The 24408-nt window shown below is 44.9% G+C and overlaps 1 protein-coding gene and 1 long non-coding RNA gene across 5 annotated transcripts in view; one reads left to right on the top strand and one right to left on the bottom strand.

Moving 5' to 3' along the window:
* ENOX2 (ecto-NOX disulfide-thiol exchanger 2) overlaps positions 1 to 24340 on the bottom strand; it is a 69110-nt gene extending 44770 nt beyond the window's left edge. The window contains exon 1 of one of the 4 annotated variants that reach the window (XM_074883020.1): positions 24278 to 24340. Coding sequence is in view for 2 of the 4 variants with exons in the window: in XM_074883019.1 (XP_074739120.1) it covers positions 20877 to 20898 (22 nt within the window). In the remaining 2 variants the exon portion in view is untranslated. Of the gene's footprint in view, positions 1 to 3092; positions 3248 to 20876; positions 21666 to 24277 lie in introns of those variants that run through there. The other 3 variants (XM_074883019.1, XM_074883009.1, XM_074883010.1) reach the window with 3 other exon arrangements.
* Positions 4694 to 13692, top strand: LOC141949430 (uncharacterized). The gene is made up of 2 exons (XR_012630762.1): positions 4694 to 5463; positions 10523 to 13692. It is a non-coding gene; the product is annotated as an uncharacterized LOC141949430 (long non-coding RNA).
* Positions 24341 to 24408: the final 68 nt, after the last annotated feature.

The raw sequence follows: 24408 nt of genomic DNA, 5'->3' as shown, positions 1-24408 counted from the left end.
TCAAAAATAGTGCAACTTTTAAAATATTCATTAACTGTAAAGCATACTCTGAAATATCAAGTAACCAATAGTCTGAATATTACTCAAAAATTACTTAGCTGATTACTCAGATAATGGTTTTACACGCTTCCTGGACAAACATTCCCATCCCTACACAGGACAAGTTATTTCAGTGTCAAGCCTGAGTTTCACAAGAAATATCCAAGAGTGTGTTTACCACACAAGTAAAGAAAAAGCAACAGTCAAAAAGTACCAGTAAAGAGAAATACAATGAAGCAGAACAAAAGCTGTAGGCAGTAAATGCTGGCTGGTGTGAAGGCTTTTGCACTGCCCCCAAAACATCCAAGCACTGAAGTGACATGGAGCTGAAGCCTGGATGCTCATGCTCACGCAGCCAGAAGAGGCGAGCAGTGGCATCAGAAGCCAGCTGCGTTTGAAGAGCATCCACTGCACCAGGCACAGCCTGCACACGCCGGGACTCCCACAGTCCCCAGCGCCAGGGTCCAGCATCAGCCCATGAGCCTGAGGCCTCATTGCTAACACTTGCTTTTTGACAGGTCACAACCTCCTGAAGCAAATCAAGAGAAGGCAGACGCATGCACTGCGACGTCTTGCTGTCTCAGTACAAAAGACTCCTATAGCTACTTAAACTGTCAGTCAAAAAAAAAGTTGCAGGGAGAAAACAAATTGCCCTAATGGACACATGTCAGAAGAAAAGGAAGCTGAAGAAACCCCATAAAGTGAAGGAGCAAGCAGCACAAGGAAGAACGTCCAGTTGTAATGCTGACAGCATATGGTCCTGCCAGACTCCTACAACCTGATGACTGTAGTCCTCAGATGGTTTCTTCTCTGCAAAGAGATTCTTTGGAGTGTAACTTCTGACGTTCCCCCACTTGGCTGACCAAAGGTGCAACTACCTTCAGCAGCCTCTTCAACAGCCCTGAGAAGGCACCTATATCCCCACCTTCTACTTCTAGGAGGCAAGGCTAATTAATGTGGGCCAAGCCTCACTCAAGGCACATCACCAGGAGAGAAAGTCGGAGGGGAACCAGAACTGCCATCATGGGAGCAGGAAACCTGGATTTTGGTTGCTGCTCCCATCTTCTCTTCTGAGAGCACCCTGAGTACAGTTTCAGGTGTCTATGAAGAGCTTTGAAGCCCAGAGTTGTTTTCCAGCGTCATCCTACTAAAGCCAACTAATTGTTTAAATAGTTACAAGATCTCCCCTAGATGATCCTAGTCACCCTGTAATGAAAATCAAAAGATTTATAGGAAAACTCATTACTGGAGGAAGAAAAAATTGCAGAGGAACAGAGCTTGCTGACATGGTAGTCAATACGGTGGAAATAGGGAAAGGAATAAGTTTTTTTGACACAAGAAGCATTTGAATGAGACAGCTTTAAAGGAATGGACAGTTTAGATCACTAAAAAACCCACATTTGAGAAAATATTGTTGGGAGCTTTTTCTAAGACCACAAGAGAGCACTCCCAAGGAGAAATAAAATGAAACTGATACTACAGAAACTCAACTGTATGGCTCAACAAAAACAAGGTAAAACCTGTCCACTGCATCTGATTTGGGATGCAAAGGAAAGCAACCATCACAATTTCAGGTCATCTCCGACAAAGTCGTATCAGGGTCAAAAGGCTTTAACAGACAATTCACAAAACTGGGCAAGACTGGGGGTCTCTAGTGGGTATCATGAAGCAGAGCAAAAAGGCAAACATATCCTTAAACAACCAACCACTATATAAAGTAAGAAAAGCTAATTTTGCAGATTTGAACCAAATAGGATTGAAGAAAAATTGTTTTGCAGCTTCCAGTGTATTTCCTAATTCAAGGTATTACAGCCATTTCAGAATAATTCTGTGCTAAACCATCTTAGACTACCACCCCCCACAGATCTGTGGTGGACAAATTGGAGGCGATGGTCAATTAATTGCATTTATGTGCCAGCAGAATGCAGTCCCAACCATTCCTGCCTCTCTAAAATGGTCTGTTTCTTAAAACTACAGGTAACAAGAAAAAAGTACTTTGTAAACAATACAAAATTACCAGAGGCTTCAAACATAGAGCTTCAAGTATGTAATTAATCACGGCAAGTTTTAGACAGTATACTGCCCTTAACTGAGCACCAAGTTCATTATTCCACCTTCTCTCATATTCAGTACTTGCAGGGTTGCAAGACTGAAGGGACGTTAGAATACCCAGTTTGATTTATCTTTGTCTCAGCAAACTCACTCTGAACACTCAATGGAAAACAAAACCAAACACAAACAAATCATTTTTGTGGATCCATATAAAGTGATAAAAACAGCTACATTTCTGCTAAGGTTTGCCTACGGTTCCTGCAGGGGGAGGAAGTCAGAACTACAGGAGTACCAAAGATGACAATTATGCCATCTCAATGCACTGATGGACCGAGGCATTTGTACCAAATCTTTCTCTAGGCACACTGCTGCGTCATGATTCCTATGCTAGAGGATTCCACTTCCAAGAACTTGTTAATAAACATGGTTACTGTGTACGGCTGTAAATAGACAGGAGTGGATACAGAGAGCCTGAAGGGGCTCTTCTCTTAGCTACTGAAAGGTGAGAACGCAAGAAGCAGCCAAAAAAATAAGTACTATTCAGCTGGCAACAACAATAGTCACGCCTGACTACACAAGATGCCTACAATGCTGTTTCTTAAATACCCCAAAGTCAAAATATCACTGAGGTCACAAGGGCTCAGGAAAACATATCTCAAATGTAGCAGGTTAAAAATAGAGAGAGGCCATGCACAGCAAAGAGATAGGGAGAACGGAAAAGGAGCAATTTTAAGATTTACCTCTATTATTACCCAACTGATGGAAAAGGCAACATTAAACTTGGAAGTGTGTTTCCTCAAACTTGGGCGTAGGGAAGGACACGGACAAGCAGCGATGCAGGCGGACACTCGTACCACCAGGTCCAAAATGTACAGACATCCTGCTCTGGCTGAAGATGACACACCATACAGACACTCAGCACTAACCAACACCTGCATGTTAATGCACACCACTCAGGCAATTACCTTCTAACCCGCTGAAGAGCAAAGGCAGCTACTTACTCCAATTATTTCCATCAGTTTGAGCTAGAATGCTTGATTATGCTCTGTGGTATAGGAGGAGCACTCAGATGCTGCACCTGCTCTGATGACTGTGCTGGGGAGGGAGGCAGCCATCTCCAGCAGAGGTGAGCGAACAAGGAGTGATGCTCTTTGAAAAAAAAATTTGATTGTTCTTTGTGTTCTTTGAAAAAAAAAAATTATTAACATATTTTGGAAAAAAAAACCAAAACACCAGATTCCTTAGCTCCAGGACAAACACTGGGGTCTACAGGAAGCAAAGGAAGTTCTCACAGCTGTACAGCCAGCACCCCTGCCAGTCAGGTCATGAGTCAAGCCGTAAAAAAGCACCTGAACCAACTGACCAGCTCACGCCAGACCAGAAGGGAGGCAGCCCTGCTCCCAGCTGCTCAACACACCCCCTGCACCCCTGCCAGCCCTGGAGACCCCCTGTGATCCAATTCAGCTCACGCCCCGGGCAGAAATTAATGTAGTTCTTGGGAAGTGGCTAATGCTCTGCTAGAATTAGTATAACTAAGTTGCTCACAGAAGGCTCCAACCCTAACCTGACATATATAGGAAGGAGCAGAAACAGACCTACAAATGCTCTTAAGTCTTCAGCATCAGGTCCCATGACCCTGACTAGTCACCGCCTCTCCATTGCAAACAAAGCTGCAAACAAGCAGGCAACTTGCTACCCACCAGCTGTGAGCCAGCAATGTCTCTCCTGCTTTCAGCATGCAGCTTAACAAGAGGAGACCTATAAAAGGAGAAGAGACCATGGTGACGGAGAACTGAATAGTAATTAATAAGTACTTCTTTCTCTTCTTGTCTTTTATCATCTCTAACTGAAAACGTCCAGACCTCAGGTGCTGGCATTAAACACTGCCCCAAAGGCAGCTACCTGAAGAGCAATTAAGAAAAGAAAAGAAAGGTATGTTGCCAGAATTCATGAAGCCCTGTGAAAAGCCCGGGAGGGCAGCTCAGTAATTCTCCTGGTTATCTCTGCACCAAAAGATCAACATGTTCATGACAACTTGTTTAAACAGCTGGGGAGGAGCAAAGAGGAAGGGGGGACTGGTGCAACTGCAAGTAAAACACTCTTGAACAGGCACAGGAACATGACTGCTGACTCTGTGACTAGATGACTTGGTGAGCTGTCCCAAAGCTCTCAGAGTCATTCTCAAATTAAGGTAATTAACAGCACCAGGCTAAGCCCGCAGCACAGTTTCTTCCAGGCACTATATATCATTAAGAGGAAATCTCAAATCAGCCCCACAACCTCTCCCTTCCCAGCTGATCCTCACCTTAAGTTTCACTACTGCTCTAAGAACCCGTCAAATCTGCTCTGCAGCATGGGGGTGAGTTTGCAAGTGCTGGCACCAACCTCTAGTAGCACACCAAAAGCACACAGGAGCTGCTGTGCGTGCCTGAGGACCAGCAGCAGAGCTTGGAAAACACCCTCCAAAATGAGTACTGCAAAGTTTGAAACAGGACCAGTTACCTAAAAGGAGGAAGTTCATCACATGCAAGAGGCTGAGGTGGATATGAGTGGCAACCTGACACGGAACACGGAGACTTTAGTTCACCTTGCGTTACCTGCCAACATCCTGTGCTGAGCAGCAGGCCAGGAATCGCTGGGTGCCCATCCACAAAGTTGACTTTTTCAAAGCAAGAGTTGTGATAGATTAGGTGAGTTTGTTCACTAAAATGTCAACAAGATAAAGTGCTTGTTTACTTGACAGGATATGCTGGGGCCTCTTGGCGGATGAGACCCAGATATCCATTTAGCTTGCTCAATCCATTCTTACAAGTCTCCACCCAGATGTATACTTTAACTTGCTTAATCAGCCCCCACAGGTCTGCAAAAAAATACTAAATAAGGAAAATAGTTACTGAAAGGACCAGATAAGGAAGACTGAAAACCTCCATCCCTGCGACCCCCTAGCAGCAAGACGAACATGCGCAGAGTATACCGAAAGAAACCACGTCAACCAGGAAGAAGGCTGTATATAAAAGGGGCTGTAAAAAGGGAAAAGGTGCGCCGTTGGTGGAGCGGAGACTCCCCGGCCGCCCAGCGCTGATTTTGCTTGCTAACTTTGCTTGCTGGAAGTATAATAAATTCTGATTGGGTTGGAAACTTTTTGGTCTCGTTTCTCAACTTATAACAATTTGGTGCCGTGACTCGGATGGAAATATAGTGGCTGGACTTGGGCAGCAGGGAAGGCGCCCCACCATCCTTTGGTGGTCCTAGCTGTTCCCAAAGTCTCCACACTTTCCACTGACGAACCCAAAATCTAAAGTAGTGAGCAAAAGGAACCGGTCGACCCCGTAATCTTTGTGCACAAAAGGTCCAGACGAAGACACAGGACGTGTAAGTATATTTGGAAATCCGTTCGGTTGGGGTTGGTGATCCTGAAGCGTGGCATGTGAGAGGTTCCAGTGGAACCAAGTGAGTGTGGACCCTCAGTAGTGCGGTTCCCATAGCCCGCGAGGGCGTGGGCCACGAACCAGGGGAACGTGTGTGAGTGAGAAAGAGTGCGCTTCGGAAGATGGGACAGGGAAAAAGCAAGCCCCCTCGTCCCATGGGTGGAGGGCCCCCTGTGCGGTTGCCCCCTATCCCACCTGATAGTCCCTTAGGATTAATGTTGACAAATTGGAGGGACTTTTCAAAAAGCAAAGGAAAGAATAAAGCAAAAATGATCCATTTTTGTATGGAAATTTGGGGAGGTCAGAAAATTAAGGAAGAACATGTTTTCTGGCTAATCTTTGGGTCTTTTGAAAATTGGGTATGTCAGGCCCTAAACACATATGTTAATTCCAAGGAACCGGTTAATCCGGAGGAGAGTGATTATGCTAGCATGTGGATGGGATCAGGAGCCAAAAGCTATCTGTTTGCCCTAAAAGAAAAGGGGGTGGGAAAAATGATAAGAAAAAACGAGACAAAGAAGAGGTTCCCTTATTACCCCCACCTTATATACCACCCCCACCACCTATTGCCAATCCACCACCCTCAGCCCCTGAGGAAACTGAGAGCAACTCTGGAACTTCCTCAGACACCCCCAGAAGTTCCAGAAGGGCAACTAGAAGTCAGGCAAAACAACAAAAATTATATCCACTCCAGGAGATACCAATGGGGGGACCACAACCAGGGATAGGATTTGTATCTATACCCCTTAACTCAGGGGATGTTAGAGAATTCAAGAAAGAAATGGGAAACCTGATAGAAGATCCTTTGGGGGTTGCCGAAAAGATTGATCAATTCCTAGGTCCTAACACCTATACCTGGGATGAAATGCAGTCTATTTTGAGTATACTATTTACTGCAGAAGAAAGAAATATGATCAGAAGGGCCGGAATGAGAATATGGGATGCCCAGCATGTACAAGGTCCTCTTGCAGATGAAAAATGGCCCCTACAGCGGCCAAATTGGGACCACCAAAACCCAAACCACAGAACTCACATGCAGGACCTAAGGACTATTATTATTCAAGGCATCCGAGAATCTGTGCCCAGGGGGCAAAATATAAGCAAAGCCTTTAATGAGAGGCAGAGAAAAGAGGAAAGCCCCACCGATTGGTTAGAGAGGCTGAGAAAAAGCCTCCAGCTGTATTCAGGATTGGATCCGGACACCCAAGTGGGACAAGCATTGCTGAAAACGCAATTTGTAGCCAAATCTTGGGATGACATAAGAAAAAAAATTAGAAAAGATGGACAATTGGCAGGACCAGGGGTTAGATGAGTTATTGCGAGAAGCTCAGAAAGTGTACGTTCGGAGGGATGACGAAAATCATAAGAAGCAAGTCAGGATGATGGTGGCAGCTGTCCGGGAGGGACAAAAAGGCCTGGGGAATCAAACACCTTCTTGTGCACTAGGAAAATATGGGGATTTCCTAAAAGAAAATCCCAGATTAAGGACAGAAAAAACTGAAGGAATGATAAAACGAAGAGAACAGGGCACCTGTTTCTATTGTGGTGCCCGAGGACACATAAAAAGGGAATGCAGGAAGCGGCTGCGGGACGAAAAAAATGTTCAAGGAAGATTAGGGGTGTCAGGGGCTCTATTGGGTCTATTCCGAAGCTGGGGACCCAAAAACATAAAGAGCCCTTGATAAAAGTTAAGGTAGGTCCCCAGCAACAGGAATTCGAGTTCCTGGTAGATTCAGGGTCTGAAAGATCCACTATCCAGGTAATGCCCCAGGGCTGTAAAGCGTCATCTGAAACGGCCCAAGTTATAGGAGCCAAGGGAGAACCCTTTGAAGTACCGATTATTAAAAATATAGTATTTGAAACACATTCCAAATTTGGGATGGGATCATTATTATTAGTCCCTGAGGCCGATTACAATTTATTGGGTAGAGATCTAATAATAGAATTAGGAATTAGTTTGGAAGTAAAAGATAAAGAACTAAAGATTAGGTTATGCCCCCTTCGAGTGGAAGATGAAAAGGAAGTTAACCCAGAGGTATGGTATACCCCAGAAACAATTGGTAAGCTACAGATACCTCCATTTTCAGTAACCATTATTAATCCGGAGGTACCTATACGAATCAAACAATATCCAATTCCACCAGAAGGAAAGTGGGGGCTAAAGCCTGAAATTGAAAGGTTACTTGAAAAAGGCCTTTTAGAACCATGTATGTCCCCCTTTAACACTCCCATCCTACCCGTAAAGAAATCAGATGGGTCTTATAGATTAGTGCATGATTTAAGGGAAATTAACAAGAGAACCATAACTCGATTTCCCGTAGTGGCTAATCCTTATATCTTGCTTAGTAGGATAGGGCCAGAAAATCACTGGTATAGTGTAATTGATTTAAAAGATGCCTTCTGGGCTTGCCCCTTGAGTGAGGAAAGCCGAGATTATTTTGCCTTTGAATGGGAAGATCCTGAAACTCACCGTCGACAGCAATTAAGGTGGACGGTCCTACCTCAAGGATTTACCGAGTCACTGAATTTATTCGGGCAAGCATTGGAGAAAATTCTCCAAGAATATGTGGTAAATGAAAATACCACCTTGATTCAGTATGTAGATGATCTTTTAATTGCAGGGAAGGAGGAAGAAGTAGTAAGGCAAGAAAGCATTAAATTATTAAACTTCCTGGCTCTAAAGGGACTGAAGGTATCATGATCCAAGCTACAATTTGTGAAAGAAGAAGTTAAATATCTGGGGCACTATTTATCAAAAGGAGAAAAGAGAACAGATCCCGAACGAGTAAAAGGAATATTGTCAATACCCCCTCCCACAAATAAAAAGCAGATAAGACAATTATTGGGTCTGGTCGGGTATTGCAGACAATGGATTGAAAATTATAGCAGCAAAGTAAAATTTTTGTATAATAAATTGAGCCAGGATAACCTGCTAAAATGGACCATGGAAGATGAACAACATTTGGAACAACTGCGAAAAGATCTTATAACTGCCCCAGTACTAAGCTTACCTGACCTAAAAAGACCCTTTTCCCTCTTTGTTAATACTGAGGAGGGAACTGCCTATGGAGTCCTTACCCAGGACTGGGCAGGAAAAAAGAAACCAGTAGGATATCTGTCTAAGTTATTAGACCCAGTTAGCAAGGGTTGGCCCACCTGCCTACAAGCAGTAGTAGCAGCTGCGCTTCTGGTAGAAGAAGCAAATAAAATAACTTTTAATGGAGAATTAAGGGTTTTATCGCCTCATAACATTCGGGGCATCTTGCAGCAAAAGGCAGAGAAATGGGTCACAGATTCTAGGCTTTTGAAATATGAAGGAATATTGATTGATTCCCCAAAATTATCCCTGGAAGTCACAACCCTCCAGAATCCAGCCCAGTTTTTGTACGGAGAACCCTGGGACTCACAGTTGATACACGATTGTTTCATAACCATAGAAAGTCAAACCAAAATTAGACCAGATTTGGAAGAGGAAGAACTAGGAGAAGGAGAAAAATTATTTGTGGATGGCTCGTCACGGGTGGTGAATGGGAAAAGAAAATCAGGATATGCAATAATTAAAGGACCAAATCTCAAAGTATTGGAATCAGGACCATTAAATCATTCCTGGTCAGCCCAGGCGTGTGAATTATACGCAGTGCTAAGAGCTTTGGAATATCTAAGAAATAAAGTGGGGACTATATTTACTGACTCTAAGTATGCATATGGAGTAGTGCATACCTTTGAGAAAATATGGGAAGAAAGAGGATTAATAAATTCACAGGGAAAGGACTTAACCCATCAGGAACTAATAGTGCAGATATTAAAAGCTCTACGGGGTCCCAAAGAAATTGCAGTGGTACATCTAAGGGGACATCAAAAAGGAGTTGATAGCCAGAGTAGGGGAAACAATATAGCTGACCGAGAAGCAAAAAGAGCGGCCCTAAAAGATTGGACCCCAGTTGATACTTTTAGCAACGATACCTCAGAGGTAAAGAAATACAGATTGTATAGCTTTACCCTACAGGAAAAAGCAAAATTAAAGGAGATGGGCGTAAAAGAAAACCAAGAGGGACATTGGAATCTCCCCGACGGGAGAACGATTCTACCAAAATCACTTGCACTAGAAACGTTGCAAAGGTTTCACGATCAGACTCACTGGGGAGTACAAGCATTAGTAGACCAATTTGCTACTAAATATATGAGCATTGGAATATACAATTTGGCAAAACAAGTAGTAGAAGACTGCCTAATTTGCAAAAGGGTCAATAAAACCCAAGTTAGAGAGAGACCACTGGGTGGCAGACAGCTTGCCCACAGACCATTTGCTAACATTCAGATAGATTTTACCGAGCTACCAAAAGTGGGAAGATATAAATATTTGCTAGTGATAGTAGACCACCTAACCCATTTTGTAGAGGCTTTCCCCACTGTTAGAGCAACTGCTCACACAGTAGTAAAAACACTGTTGGAAAACATAATACCAAGATATGGGATGAGTGAAGTTATTGACTCAGACCGAGGTCCCCATTTCGTGTCCAAAATAATACAGGAGGTTTTGGTGGCAATGGGAACAAAATGGGAACATCATACCCCATGGCATCCCCAAAGTTCAGGGAAAGTAGAAAGGATGAATGCAGAAATTAAGAAACAGCTCACCAAACTAATGATGGAAACCCGGTTATCCTGGGTGAAGTGTTTACCACTTGCACTACTTAATTTGAGAACTAGACCTAGGGCTGATCTTGGGATTTCACCTTTTGAGATGCTATACGGAATGCCTTATGATTTAGAGGAACCCCAAGACCATCCTAGACTGAGACACCAGAAATTAAACTCCTATATTATAAACTTAATGAAATATCGAAATGAATTATGGAAAAAGGGAATGGTGGTGCAAAGACCTCCTCTGGACCTGGCTATTCATAAAATCCAGCCAGGAGACTTGGTATTAATTAAATCATGGAAGGAATCATCACTAACCCCTCAATGGGATGGACCTTACCTTGTATTGCTTACCACAGAGACTGCTGTCCGAACTGCTGAACGAGGTTGGACCCATGCCCGCTTAATAAAAGGACCTATCACTAACTCTTCGTGGAAAATCACCAGCCCGGTTGGAGACTTGAAATTGAAATTCCAGAGGACTTAATGGACTTGGACCCTTACAGGATTGAGTATTTACTTAACCCTTATTACTTAGATGATGGACTTATAAGTAATGATGATGTTAGAATAAGATGCGGAAATAAGTACTGTAATTGTCATCCCTTTGTATGTTATACCTGTAAAGTATGCAAGGAAAGGTGGTGGACTCATTGTGTTGAAGGATACCCTCCCTGAGGGGTTTGCATCTCCTGTTATAAATTGCAAAGGGAAATCACTAATTGGACATTAACCTGCAAATTATTTAAAGGAGAATTAACCTCGGGCTCAAAAGAATGGTGGGATATATTTACAAAAGGAATTGAACCAAATTTTTATTGTTATCACCCGAATGAACCAAGGCCTTTTGTAGCGGAAATCACTGAGAGCCTCTGTCATAAGCTCATCAGTAAAGTCCGCTGTGACATTCCTGAAATTAAACATACAAATTGGAGATCCTATTTTACGAGACAGGATCTTAGACGGCGAGCGTTTCCTCCTGAAGGGCATCCTTGCTGCCGAGAAGATGGTACACCTCGTGGCTCGAAGCACCCGAGTCGACGAGCGAGGCAGAGGGAAAGACGACTGTGGAGGAAGGAGCCGTCCAACTGGAGCGTTGCTGAGATGCTGGCAGAATTACCACGGGATTGGTAAAGAAAAATGGGTGAATAACATACTTTTAATCCCGTCTGCATTTCACAGGAACCAACCAGGAGGGAATCTGGTATACAGGGGAACATCATCCCAAACCTTGCATATCATAATTGTAATATTGTTATGGCTAAAATTAAGTTATTGTACTGCAGAACTGGAAACACACCAACCTTTTAAATGGTCCCTAACCAGACTAGATGGTAAAATCTTACGTACATCAACTGTACCAGGGGCTCCAAGCTTCATTGTAGGATTGTGTGATCTAACGGGAATAGACCACTGTGGTAAAATTTTGAATTTAACAGGATTTTACATGTGTCCTAGTTCCAACCGAGGGAAACCATATTGTAATTACCCTGGCCATTATTTTTGTGCCTATTGGGGCTGTGAAACTATCGCTTCTGACTGGGCTCCAGGAGGAGGACCAGATCAGTATCTTAAAGCAGGATTTGGTCCAGCTGGGTGTACACCACCCTGGAAAGGTCCCTCAGGAGAGATGCTCTCTAAAGGAACCTGTTCATATATATATATTAATATAACAAAGTCAGAAGATCCAGGGTGGATCCTGGGAAGAACCTGGGGAATTAGACATTGGGAACCTGGAACAGATCGAGGAAATCTTATAACAATTAAGAAAGAAATTGCACTTAATGAAACCCCAGAACCCACTGGGCCAAATCTAGCAATCTCTACTATTGATGTTAAAAACAATACCACTGATAACCAAGAAAATTATACCCAGCCCACTAATTTGACCTCCTAAATCAGTATATATGAATATAGTACTCTATGGAAAATTATGCAAGCTAGTTATGGGATATTAAACAAAACCAAACCTGAGTTAACGGAAGACTGTTGGTTATGTTATAACATTAGGCCACCTTTTTATGAGGCTGTAGGAATGACTGCTAAAGCTAAAAGAGTAAATGGAATTAACCCTGCACAGTGCCTGTGGAAAAAAGGAAAGGACCAGACACAGGGACTTACTTTGTCCCAAGTAACAGGTAAAGGGAGATGCATTGGAAAGGTCCCCACCCATAAAATGCATCTCTGTGGAGCAAAAATATCAAAAAACGAGAGACCTGCACAGTGGCTGATTCCCGCCACTAACACGAAATGGATATGTTCAAACATTGGGATCACCTCATGTATATCTCTTGTTGCATTTAACGAAAGCAGTGAATACTGTATTCAGGTATCAATAATACCACGTATTACTTACCATTCTAGCGAATATATTTATGATCAGCATATAACCCCTGAACATCATTTAGTAAAACGAGAACCAATCACTGTCCTTACCATCGCTACTCTTCTCACCATCAGTGGCATAGGCGCAGGAACAGGAATCGCCTCCTTAGTAAACAAATCAAAAAGAAATGAAGGCACTCCGAGTATCGGTAGATGAAGATCTCGGTAAAATTGAGCAAGCGATTGATGGATTGGTAAAGTCATTAAGATCCTTATCTGAGGTAGTAATGCAAAATAGAAGGGGATTAGATCTCTTGTTACTACAACAAGGAGGATTATGTGTAGCACTCAAGGAAGAATGTTGTACCTATGCAGATCATACAGGGATAATAATTGATACAATGACTGAGTTACGAAAGAGGTTGGAACAACGGAAACGGGAGAAAGAGGCTCAACAGAGCTGGTATGAATCTTGGTTCAATTATTCCCCTTGGCTAACAACTTTGCTTTCGACTATAGCTGGCCCCCTGCTGTTGCTTATTTTGGGATTAACTTTTGGACCATGCATTTTTAACAAACTAATTACAATTGTAAAGAGTCGCTTGGAAGCTGCACACTTAATGCTTGTTAGAGCTAAATACGAACCACTCCAAGAAGATATAGAAATAAAAGAAAGCCTGATTTTGAGTCAACAAGAATTAAAAAGGTTTAGTGAACAAAATGAGAAATAGAAAAGGGGGGATTGTGATAGATTAGGTGAGTTTGTTCACTAAAATGTCAACAAGATAAAGTGCTTGTTTACTTGACAGGATATGCTGGGGCCTCTTGGCGGATGAGACCCAGATATCCATTTAGCTTGCTCAATCCATTCTTACAAGTCTCCACCCAGATGTATACTTTAACTTGCTTAATCAGCCCCCACAGGTCTGCAAAAAAATACTAAATAAGGAAAATAGTTACTGAAAGGACCAAATAAGGAAGACTGAAAACCTCCATCCCTGCGACCCCCTAGCAGCAAGACGAACATGCGCAGAGTATACCGAAAGAAACCACGTCAACCAGGAAGAAGGCTGTATATAAAAGGGGCTGTAAAAAGGGAAAAGGTGCGCCGTTGGTGGAGCGGAGACTCCCCAGCCGCCCAGCGCTGATTTTGCTCGCTAACTTTGCTTGCTGGAATTATAATAAATTCTGATTGGGTTGGAAACTTTTTGGTCTCGTTTCTCAACTTATAACAGAGTCACAGCAGAAAAGGCTGCAGTGAAGTAAGAGCCAGTTCCTCATTTGGACCTGTGTATATCAAAGCAGTCACACAAGTTTTTAATCTGAAGTCACTTAATTCAAAGCCAATCTTCCCTGCCAGCAAGAAAAGGCCCATTGCAGAGTTAAAACTGTTAGGTTATGTGATAAAAGCTCATCTGTACACACACAAAGTCACAGAGAGAGGCAGTGAAGGGTGGGGAAGCCTGCATAATACCTGACTCACTCCTCCCAGGCCCATCACAGAAGAGCCATCAGGCCATTAAAGCCCATATCCAAAGCCCAGAGGAGCACAATGGCAGGTGGGAAGGCAAATTAGACACACACAGGAAGGACACCCTGCGGGGCCCCTCTCAGGTCTGTCCCAGGAAAGCCTCAGTCCGAGCATACAGGCATGAAACTCATCCAGAGGAGTTAAAGCCAAAGCACCTTTCAGACTTGTACACCAGATGGCTGTCCCATCCTTCAGAGGGACCTCAAGAGGGAGTCTCCGTACCTTCGAGGCAGCTCTCTCTTCATAAAATACAGAAGGAGCCTTGATAACCACCTTTTGAATAGCTAGACTTAAAGTCTCATCTTCTAACACTACTTAAAATGTTGACACCATTTTGGACATCTCCACTGTGCTGCTCAAACACAGCCTTAAACCTTAAGATGAGCATGCCATCTTTAGGAGAGGGGTCCCTCCGCCAGCTTGGACATACAAACATACTGACTCTAAACTGTGCCAAAGCTGGTGCTCTACTCCATAAAAATAAACACTATCCAAAAATAGGTAGCAGTCTGTAATGCATCTCATGCCCTGCTGAATTACTGGGACCTGTGTTTGTGACACTTCAAATTTCCTACCATAACATCTCACAGAGTCTCAACCTGCAACTTCAGCAGCTTTTCCCCACATACATGGGGATACCAAGGTCTCTGAGAAGAGGGTTGTTCTCACTAGTCACACAGCTCTGAGGGTCTTGACAAAAAGCATGTTCCCTGTCATACTCTAAATTACACCGCACACACGTTGACGTTTCCTCCCAGTGCTACAATGCCGGGTTTCACTGTGATTTCTCCTCCCTACTCCCCTCAGAGAAGCTGCGGGAAGGCTTAACTTTGGGGGTTTTGTTGTTGTGTTTAAACAAAGCAAATTGAGGAAACTATTTTCCTATTAGATTTTTGTGGGTCACACTTACCACAGAGGAGCTGTGGTGTTCAGACACAAAGTGTGTTCTGCCAGGGTCATGCTCTACTTAACGCTGTAGGAAGTCACATAGGATGAACTCTACAAGTTGGTTACCAATGCTTCTAAGTTTTCAAATTTTGTATGAAAATAAAGACCTGGAGCTCTGAAGTTACATTGTTGTCTGTTCTTCTAGATGACATTTTGTGGGCCTACAAATCTTCAAGTTCATCTAAACATTGACACCTTATGCTAGCCACTAAAAACTTTTGCAAGCCATGACATGTTGCAGCACACCTGCGTATTTTCCTTGCAAAGAATACTGCTGTCCTGTGTACCTCTGAAAAACAGTAAGAAATAGTTTGCTAGCATAAGGACCAAGGCTTCAACTGCAAGCTTATGAAGCTGACTTTTAATTTGCAACTTAACAGGCAGCAAATATAAAGAATGCTAAACAGGCATAATACGATCACAGCGCACCATGCCAGGAACATAACATGCTGCTGCAGTCCACGCAAGCCATGGGCAAGAGTCCTGCTGAAAGCCCCCATGAGTTGGAAGTACAATAATCAAGTTATGCCATCAAAAGGGGATGCACTCATAATGGCTGTGACATTGCCAGGAGAAATAAAAGAGCAGCCTGAACATGTTGTACAGCTGGAGCTTTTGGAGCTGCATGCAGACACTGGAAAGATACAGCTGTTACAAGAATACCGCAAAACCAAAAGCAAGACTCTTACTCAAGCATCACAGAAGGGGATTTGACCAACAAGTGACATGTTGCAGCAGAGGATGGGGTCACCTGAAGCTCCCTTTAGACAGGGGAGAACAGTTACCTGCACAGCCAACAGCTATCTGCACAGCCAGAGTTTAGAACACAATTCCACTCACCGAGGAACGCTTCAAATCAACCTGCATTTGGTCACAGGAACCAAGCCACCACCAGTGGTGACAACTCTTTATTCGCTGCAGACCAAGACACAACTGCCCTGCTCAAAGCAGTGTCAGCTCCTGCAGTGGTCTGGGCACTGCCCAGTTGGGTTGTAAACATCTCCAAGGACAGAGACTTGACCACCTCCCTGGGCAACCCATTCCAGTGCTTGACCACCTTCACAGCAAGCAAAGTTTCTCATGTTTAATTTTATTTTCCTGTATTGTTGTGTGCCCTTTTATCTTTCGCTGGGTACCGCTGAAGACCACAGAAGACTCTGACTTCATCTTCTTTACTCTTTCCCATCAACGTGCATTTGAACACATCAATAAGACTCTCTCTGCCTCCACCCCAAGCCTTCTCTTCTCCTGGTTAAACAATCCCAGTTTGCTCAGAGCATCCTCCCTAATAGATACCCTGGTCCCTTTATCACATTAATTACCCCTCATTGGGCTCACTCCAGAACATCCATCACTCTCTTGTATTGGGGAGCCCAGAACTGGACACAGGACTCAGGGGTCACCCCACCAGTGTTGAGGGGAAGGATCCCCTCCCTCGACCTGCTGGAAGTGCCCAACCCAATGCAGCCCAGGATGCTGCTGACGTCCTTTGCCACAAGGGTGAGTTGTTGGTTCATGTTCAACTCGACATCAACCAGAACACTCAAGACCTTTTCACAAAGCTGCTTTCCAGCAGTTTGCCCCCAGCATGTACCCATACATGGGGTCACTGCTCCCCACGGTGAGGAACTCTCAGCATAGGAACTGCCTAAAAGTGACAATAACATAAATTAAAGCTCAGTGGCATGTTTTTGGGGGGAAGTCAGGTGAAGTCCAGTACAAGATCAATGACTACCTAAAGGATGAGGATGTGTTCAGCTCAGTGTAACTCCAACAAATGCATTTCTAACTACTAACACGCATACACTACCTGTGAGAGATGGGGGCAAAACCCACCAAAAGCATCATAAAGACAACCAGAGACACTCCTGGGAGAACAGACTGTGGACTTGCTCCAGACCTTCATAAATATCCCACTTCCAAAAAATGTATTATTTATGGGCTCTCCATTAAACGTAACCAGATATGCTCTCTAACAGATGCAACACATGATCCCCAGACGTGAACGCAGCAACATTTTTTGTGCTGGTACAAATTCATGGTGTCAGATTAATGCTCAAAGGTGACCACACAGGCCGTGATTAAGACACCAGTACCAGGAATCCAGATCCAGGTTCACTGTCTCATCAAGCCACAGCTTAGGTCATCCTATTTGAGAGGCCACACCAAGATCAGCAAAGAGGTCAGCGTTAAAACCCTCATTTTGTTCCCACTGGAGGATTTGGTTTTGTTTTCAACCCCAAGCCACAAAACAATGGTCATGTCTTACAGAGCAATCCTAAAACAGCCACACCAGTACAATGAGGGGATATGAGTATGAACGAAACCAAAAATTATTACATTGCTCTCAGAATTCCAGAATAAGCGACTGACTTTCCTATAGCCTTTTTCACAACTGATATCTCACAGGCCAATGATGCAGTCTGAGACAGTGCCGAGGCAGCAAGGATTCCTTCCTGCAATTACTTGCATTAGGACCTAAGATATAAAGAGCTAAAATGCAATTTCTTCAAATCAAGCTTCATGTCTGAAAACACTACCAAATTGCATGAGGAAAGGAGGAAAGTTTGCACCCCTGCTGTGAAACTTCATTCCCTTTTATAGCTTTTTTTTCTTCCAAGCCAATTATTTCTCAGCACAAGAACCAGTTTAGAGCTACCCGTCTCATCTGATACGCTCCTCCATAGTGCCTAAACCTCTTCAAAAGGTAGAAATAGGACTTTCTTGGTTTTAAAGCTAACCCCCTGCATTTACAACTTCATTATGGGATGCAGAGCACATGGCATGAGTGCTGTGGAAGAGAAGCTCGCTACTGTCCTTATACAGCCTCAAGCTAGAATTCCACAAGTCAGAAATACTCAGAAGTTACAGAAAATGGAAGTTGATGAGATCATGAACTGCAACATATTCTTCTTTGCAGGCACAACCTGGAAACAGAGTAGCTCCTTCACAAGACATAAATAAAAATGAATATATTTTCTGGGTAGCGTTGTCTAGAAACAGCACTAGAGAGGATGCAGTTACTCTTAGTCCCACTCACAAGAGAGAGATCCTGGTAGCTGCTCCAATAAGGACTTCCAGGATACCAAGACCTACTTCCACAGGCACTTTGCCCTTATTTGCTCCAGGCTGTGTGAGCAGAGAAAGTCAGGAGCTACTGATGATGGATGCTGCGTCACCTTCATCTACAGAAACTGTCATTTACTTAATAATACAGGTCCAGACCTCTGCGAGGGTGGTTATGGTGAGCAGTAAAAGTCCCCATGCACAGCTGCCTGTCCCTAGAGCATGCCTATGGCCAGGAACAAGGCACTAGGAAGGCTCTGGGTGGAGGAACCCACACGACTCAGAGCAGGTAGCCTTGTCCTTGCCTACAGGTCACCAGGGCCCCCCAACACCGGACGAGCTACCATCCACAGGCACGGTATGGCACACTCAATATGGAAAAGCAAAACGCCTTGGGAAAGCTTTGCTCTCACTTCCCCAAGGCGAAAAAAGAGTAAATGACTCACAAAAGAAAAGGGTAGCATTGAAAAGCATGAAGTGGAAGCAGTAAAGTGGGCACTTGTTGCTCTCTTGCAGTATAGAGTTTGCTCCAAGAATTAAAGCAAGCAAGAGAGATTTCCAATGCGCTTTAGAGTAATAAACCCCTTGTGATCTCAGATTTTTCACCCTAGAATTGGTAAATGCCATGGACAGCAGCCACCTTCAGAACCAAGTGTATCTCTTCTATCATTTCAGCAAACTGCCTTTCAGCTTGAGCTCCAACCACATCCCACCGGACACAAAGAATGTGCACAGAAGAGAGCTGAAGCTGCAGAAAAACTTCTCTCCTGGGCACAGAGCAGGATAAAAGCTGGCAGAATCAGCCAGTATGACTGTGAGGCATGAGCACAAGCACCCTTTCTTAGCACCAACCTTAACGAAGCATCCTTGGCTATTTTGAGATGGTCTGCTCAGAAAGGACCGCCAGCATAGGAGCAAGCCTCCGAGTTTTAAATTAGCTTTACTGAGGCTCTGTAGTGAGCCAGCCAGGAAAGGCACAAATCAGCAGATTTCTGCATTTGCAGTGAAATGCTATGCAGAAGGTAAGGGGGGGAGGAGGAGAAAAATTAGGGTTTTCAGTGTGTGTCAGACCCATTCAGCATTTCCAGAGAGCCATACGTTACACAGGCGTTAGCATGCCCTTCACCTCCAACCACACCCAGTATGTACCTCCAGGAATTTTCAGAAGAGTGAATTTTTAGGAGCAAGGTATCAGTGGCTGCCATAATGCAGTGACTAAAAATTTAAAAATAAAAAAATAATCAACTTGGATTAGAAGATTCCTCACTAGAAAAATGGATCGGGGCCAGGAGGGAAGTGAAGATGCTTAAAGATGAGCAGAAAATGACTATCAGCAAGTCCTCTCACACAGCACCAACAGCAGGTTGCTATAGGTGGTCTTCACCTCTGGAAATAGATGCTGAGTTGTGTCTTACAGGAAGACATGCAGCAGTTTCTCGCTGTCCTAAATAGCATTAACAATGCGGAGCCCCACCTGTCCCTTTGGGTAGGTATTGATTCAGTCTGTGCTGATGCTATATATGGCTGTAGCTTTCACAGCACACGTTTAGAAAAGGCCTGGATAGAGGCAGGAAAGATCTCAATGTTCCAGGCATAAATCAAGGGAAGTATCTACCCTCACTGGGTCCTGTGCCAGACCCTGGACAGGACTTCACTTTCCAACCACTAGTTCCTGCTAACACAGTTTGGCCATTTGCCTTAATGACCAGAGGAAAAAAAAGAAATCAGGAATAGTCAACATGAACTCAAAAGCACTGTTTTACAGATCATTCCTATTACCAAGAGCTGAACATGCTGACAACACTTCTACCCAAAACACAGGTTTGTGCAGTTCACTGTGCAAGGCTCCTATGAGTTATAGGAAAACAGCACCCCAACAGGGCTTCCACTCCAAAATCTTCTCTGCAGGGTTTACTAATGTTCAGTCAAATGACCACAGGAGCTCTGACCACAAGCCTGGCACTGTTAGAGGCACGCAAACCAGCTCACCTGGAGCCAGGAGGGAACCGCATGCTCTGACAGCAACCTCGCACCGCTGCCGCTCAGACACTCGGACCAGTTTTCTTGACATCCAACTAGTTAGTAAGAAGCAGGTACACAAATCTCTGCTCCATAACTCAAAGAAAAAAAAAAACTAGCAACAGCTATTCTGATACTTTCACATACTTAAAAGCATTTTAATGATACACTTAAAAAGCCCATGTAGATTATGCACACTCATCAAACTTTTCTCTTAGCCAGCATCAAGAGGAACTTAAGAAATGGGCTGACACAGGCTTTACTATAAATATGGATTTACCTATTGCCAACAGTGGCAAATACATGAAATAAGTATTGCTCAGCCTGAACAGGGGTCCCTTTTTTTTACATATTTAGAAATAAACTGGATTCCAGAATACAATTTGCCATCTGATTACACAGTACTTGTTTTAAACTCTGAAGAAATACACTTTAGAAGAAACCAAAGTACATAGCATCTGCAGTAATTAATTAGAAAACAGAGAGAAAACAGCAAGGAAGGAAAAGGAGAGAAGATACCAAGGCTTTGAAGTTACATTTTGATACCAACCATTTGCTTTCCCAAGACTAGTTCCCAGGTTCAAAAACTACGCTTGAGCCTGTGCACTCTTTTCTACTGTACTCCTGGCTTAAGTGTCATGGTTAGAGCTTTATAATCATCAATTTGATCCAGAAGCTGGCTAGGGACACTGATGAGACCAGCAGACTTTTGATACTTACTTCTCCATATGTCAACTCCACATAATCCTATGTGCTAACAACACTAACAAGACATTATCAGAGAAACACACTTTCAAGAGAAGCACACAAAACACATACTTTACCTGCATACTGCACAAGAAACATGGCAAGATGCTGATCATATTTCAGTATTTCAGCCAGCTCTCCTGCTGCTCCCAGCTTGTCTATTTGTTTAAAAGATGGAGTCCAGGGTTGAGCTCCCACGCTCAGTGCGGCTCCACACAAGCCTCCAGGCTCCAGCTCTGAGCACAAAAGGAAGGTTGGGTCCTAATAACAGTAAAACTACCACCGCACTGCCCTGCGGGCGGGCAGCAACAACCCAGGCATCAAGAGCACAGGTTGGGACTGGAGCTGGCAAACAGCGGCTGCACATGTCACCATCAGTCTCCAGTGACTGACACAGATAGGCGGATTCTGGGATGTGGGGGACGGAGGTGGACGAGCAGGTGGAGAAGCGATTAGCAGCAAGTACATCTGAATTTGCAAGGGATTTCATACATCAATGCTTTTAAGCGCTGGCGCGCAGTTAAATAAACCCTGTTTGCATGCCTGAGATTAGTTGCCTTTGCACAGAAAGATTAAGTTGTGGTAATCCTTGACAGTAAGAGGCACAGTGCTCACTCTTCTTGATTCTGGAAGCTTGTACTCAAAAGAAATATTAACTTCAGACAAGCTAATTATTCTAGTAGGGCACTGTGGAAAAAAAAAAAAAAGAAAAAGAAACATGAAGAGTCCCTTTCTTCTTTGACCCTGAAAACACAGCACTCTAATACCAAAGGGCTATCTGCAGTGTTTTCAAGTGAATGGCGTATTTTGACAAATATATATCCACAGCAGCAAAACCACACAAATTTGATTAAGCCTTGTATGAGCTGTGCCATTTGACAAAGGAAAAAAATTCTTTACCAGTGTGTGTATGCCGGCACAGACCCACTCAACCGCGTTTGCTTCCCTATGGACAGTCCTCAGCAACCACCCCAGCCATCACACCAAGTCACTAAATATTCCACAGAGTGTTTTTAGGATCCTTGCATGGCTCTGTCAAACCAGCTTTCCTCTTGACACAACGTCTAGAAATTGTTTTGCACTAACACTGGGATTTACAGGGGGCAAGCAGCTCATCCCCCATCACCTGGGGTGCAGAGCGGGCAGCTCCAGGCTCAGAGGGCACATGCCCAACCCCATCGGTCACATCCCTTCCCATCTTGCTGACCTCACAGCACACCCTCAGAGCAGGACCTGTTGCTTCATAACAAATGCTCAAAAGCTCACATTTTCAGAAATATATTTTTGAAAGGCTAAGAGAAGAAACCTCTCACGCAAAGGGACGTGGGACTAACTGCACAGACCTACGGGGAGGGGGGAGAAAAAAAAAAACACAAAAAAAAAGAGGGAAGTCACAAAGAAAACTCTGGCAGAGCCAGCAATCAGGATCATTGGAAAATCCCAGTGCAAAAACCTGGACCAAGGGGTGAGTGCTGCTCCCCAGATGAGAGCCTTGCAGGGGGGCAGCACCAGCGTGACAACATGGCCAGGTTGGACGGGGCTTTGAGCAACCTGGTCTAGTGGAAGGTGTCCCTGCCCATGGCAGGGGGGTTGGAACCAGATGATCTTTAAGGTCCCTTCCAACCCAAACCATTCTGTGATTCTGTGACCTGAACAGCTTTGTCTTGGCCGAGAGCAGAGCAGCTGAATGCAGTGGGAAGGCACCGCTTTGGGACAGACACATTGGCACCAGAAGAATGTCAGCAGAAAAGGTGGGGATTAGAGGAGAAATCTCACACCATCTTTGGAAGGTGCACAGAATACCTCTCTAGCAACACCTTATCTTTGAAATTACTCGGAGATTGAACTTCATCCCTTCTACAAGCTCAAGTCACCCATACCAAAAACATGACCTTAAGCTAAGAAACCTGACCTTACCAGTGGCTCAGAGCTTTCAACAACTCAACCCAGGGGGCTTTTTAATTAGATGTTACAAAATCCCTCAAACAAAACGTGGAAAAACCAACCAGTCAGCTTCCACAGAGGGAAAGAGGTGAAAGGCTGGAGTAAGAAGGAATGTGAGTTTGCTGGACAAGCTCCTACCACAGGTTGCCTTAGCATTTTACCCATTACCTCACAGCTCTGCTGCAGTGTTCTGCAGGCCATAAAAAATATGGTGTCCGATTATTGTAGCTCTGCAAGTGGGGTACAGAAGAGCTAGAAAGTGTGTGGACTAATGAGTAATCTATCCAAAGACACGTAACAAACATGTGGCATTAACAAAAACATTTCTACGCAGCATGATCTGAATATATGTTGCTCTTAACAGCTGGACCTCACACACATAACCAAAATATGAGCAAAATAATTAAGACAATAAGAAACACATAAAGAAGCTCAAGTATAATGTTTAAGGAACCAAATAAATGTGTGCACGTACAAATATATGAATCATAGTCAAAGGATCTTTACGGAGTGGGGCTGTGGGAGAGTTACAGCCCACTGACAGCCGTGGTTACTGGTATGAGCGTGCCCAAACCTAACAGCGCTTCCTACGTACGGTCTGGCTGTAGCAGAACAGATTCAGCGCAAGCTGAGTTACACGGCTGGGCATGGCTGAGCCTGCCCAGTTCAGAGGGAGAGAATACAACCAGTTACACCCAGCAGGTGAGAAGCTGCTTCCACCTTCACACACACCCCCCACCCCATGTGTGCAAACCAACCACTCTTGGAGCATCAGAAGTGGCCTGTGTAACAGTCAGTCAGTTCAGTAATTTCTTTAAATGCAGTTCATTTCTTGCTCCCTCCTGTGACATTTTAATTACCACTGAACCCAAAAGGTAGCCTGGAGACTTCCCACACAGAACAAACCTTTCAGAACAGCCTCCCCACCATCCCAAGGGCCACCAGAGCACTAGAGGTGCCACTCCAGCACCAGGACACTCAGAAGACTCCCATACAGTTGCTGTTAGATAAAGACACCCCGTCGGGGACGACCAGCGCTTGCCACACAGGACGGACGGGACCAACCAGGCCAACCCCTCAACTGCGGTCTCTGGATGGCGGCTCCCCACTGCGCGGCGAGGCGCCCGGGAAGGGGGAACTGCTTCGGCCCAGCGAGCCCTGCGGCCGGCCGGCGGGGCGGCAGGAGAAACCCCCGGGCGGAGGCGGCGGGTGGGGACGGGAACGAACAGCACTCGCTGCCACCCCTCCGCTTTACAAACCGGGGGACCTAGCAGGAGAGACCCGCAGAAGCGGAGCGCACGCCGGCCCCGCCGCCCTGGCCCGCTGAAACGCTCCGGGCCCAAACCGCAACCACCGCCCCGCTCCCCACAGCCTCCCCGGCGGGCAGCCCCGGGCCGCGGGCGCAGCAGACCGGCCCCTGCCCAGCCCCGAGCCGCCATCCCGGGGTTCTCCCAGGGCCGAGCCGCGAAACCCAGAGAGGGAACCTCCCCCCGCCACCACCTCCGGCCCGGAGCGACCCCGGCCCCGCACTCACCGCCCGGCGCGGCGCGGCCCAGCTCGGCTCCGCCGCGGCCGCCCTCCGCGAGCACTCGCACCGCCCACCGGCCCCCTGCGCTCCCGCCCATTGGCTGCCGCCGCGCTAGGGGGCGGGCGCTGCGCGCACGG

This window comes from Strix uralensis, chromosome 13 (genome assembly GCF_047716275.1).
Source record: "Strix uralensis isolate ZFMK-TIS-50842 chromosome 13, bStrUra1, whole genome shotgun sequence".
NCBI lineage: Eukaryota > Metazoa > Chordata > Aves > Strigiformes > Strigidae > Strix > Strix uralensis.
Note: the sequence above shows the minus strand (reverse complement) of the source record. Positions and strands in the feature narration are given on the sequence as shown.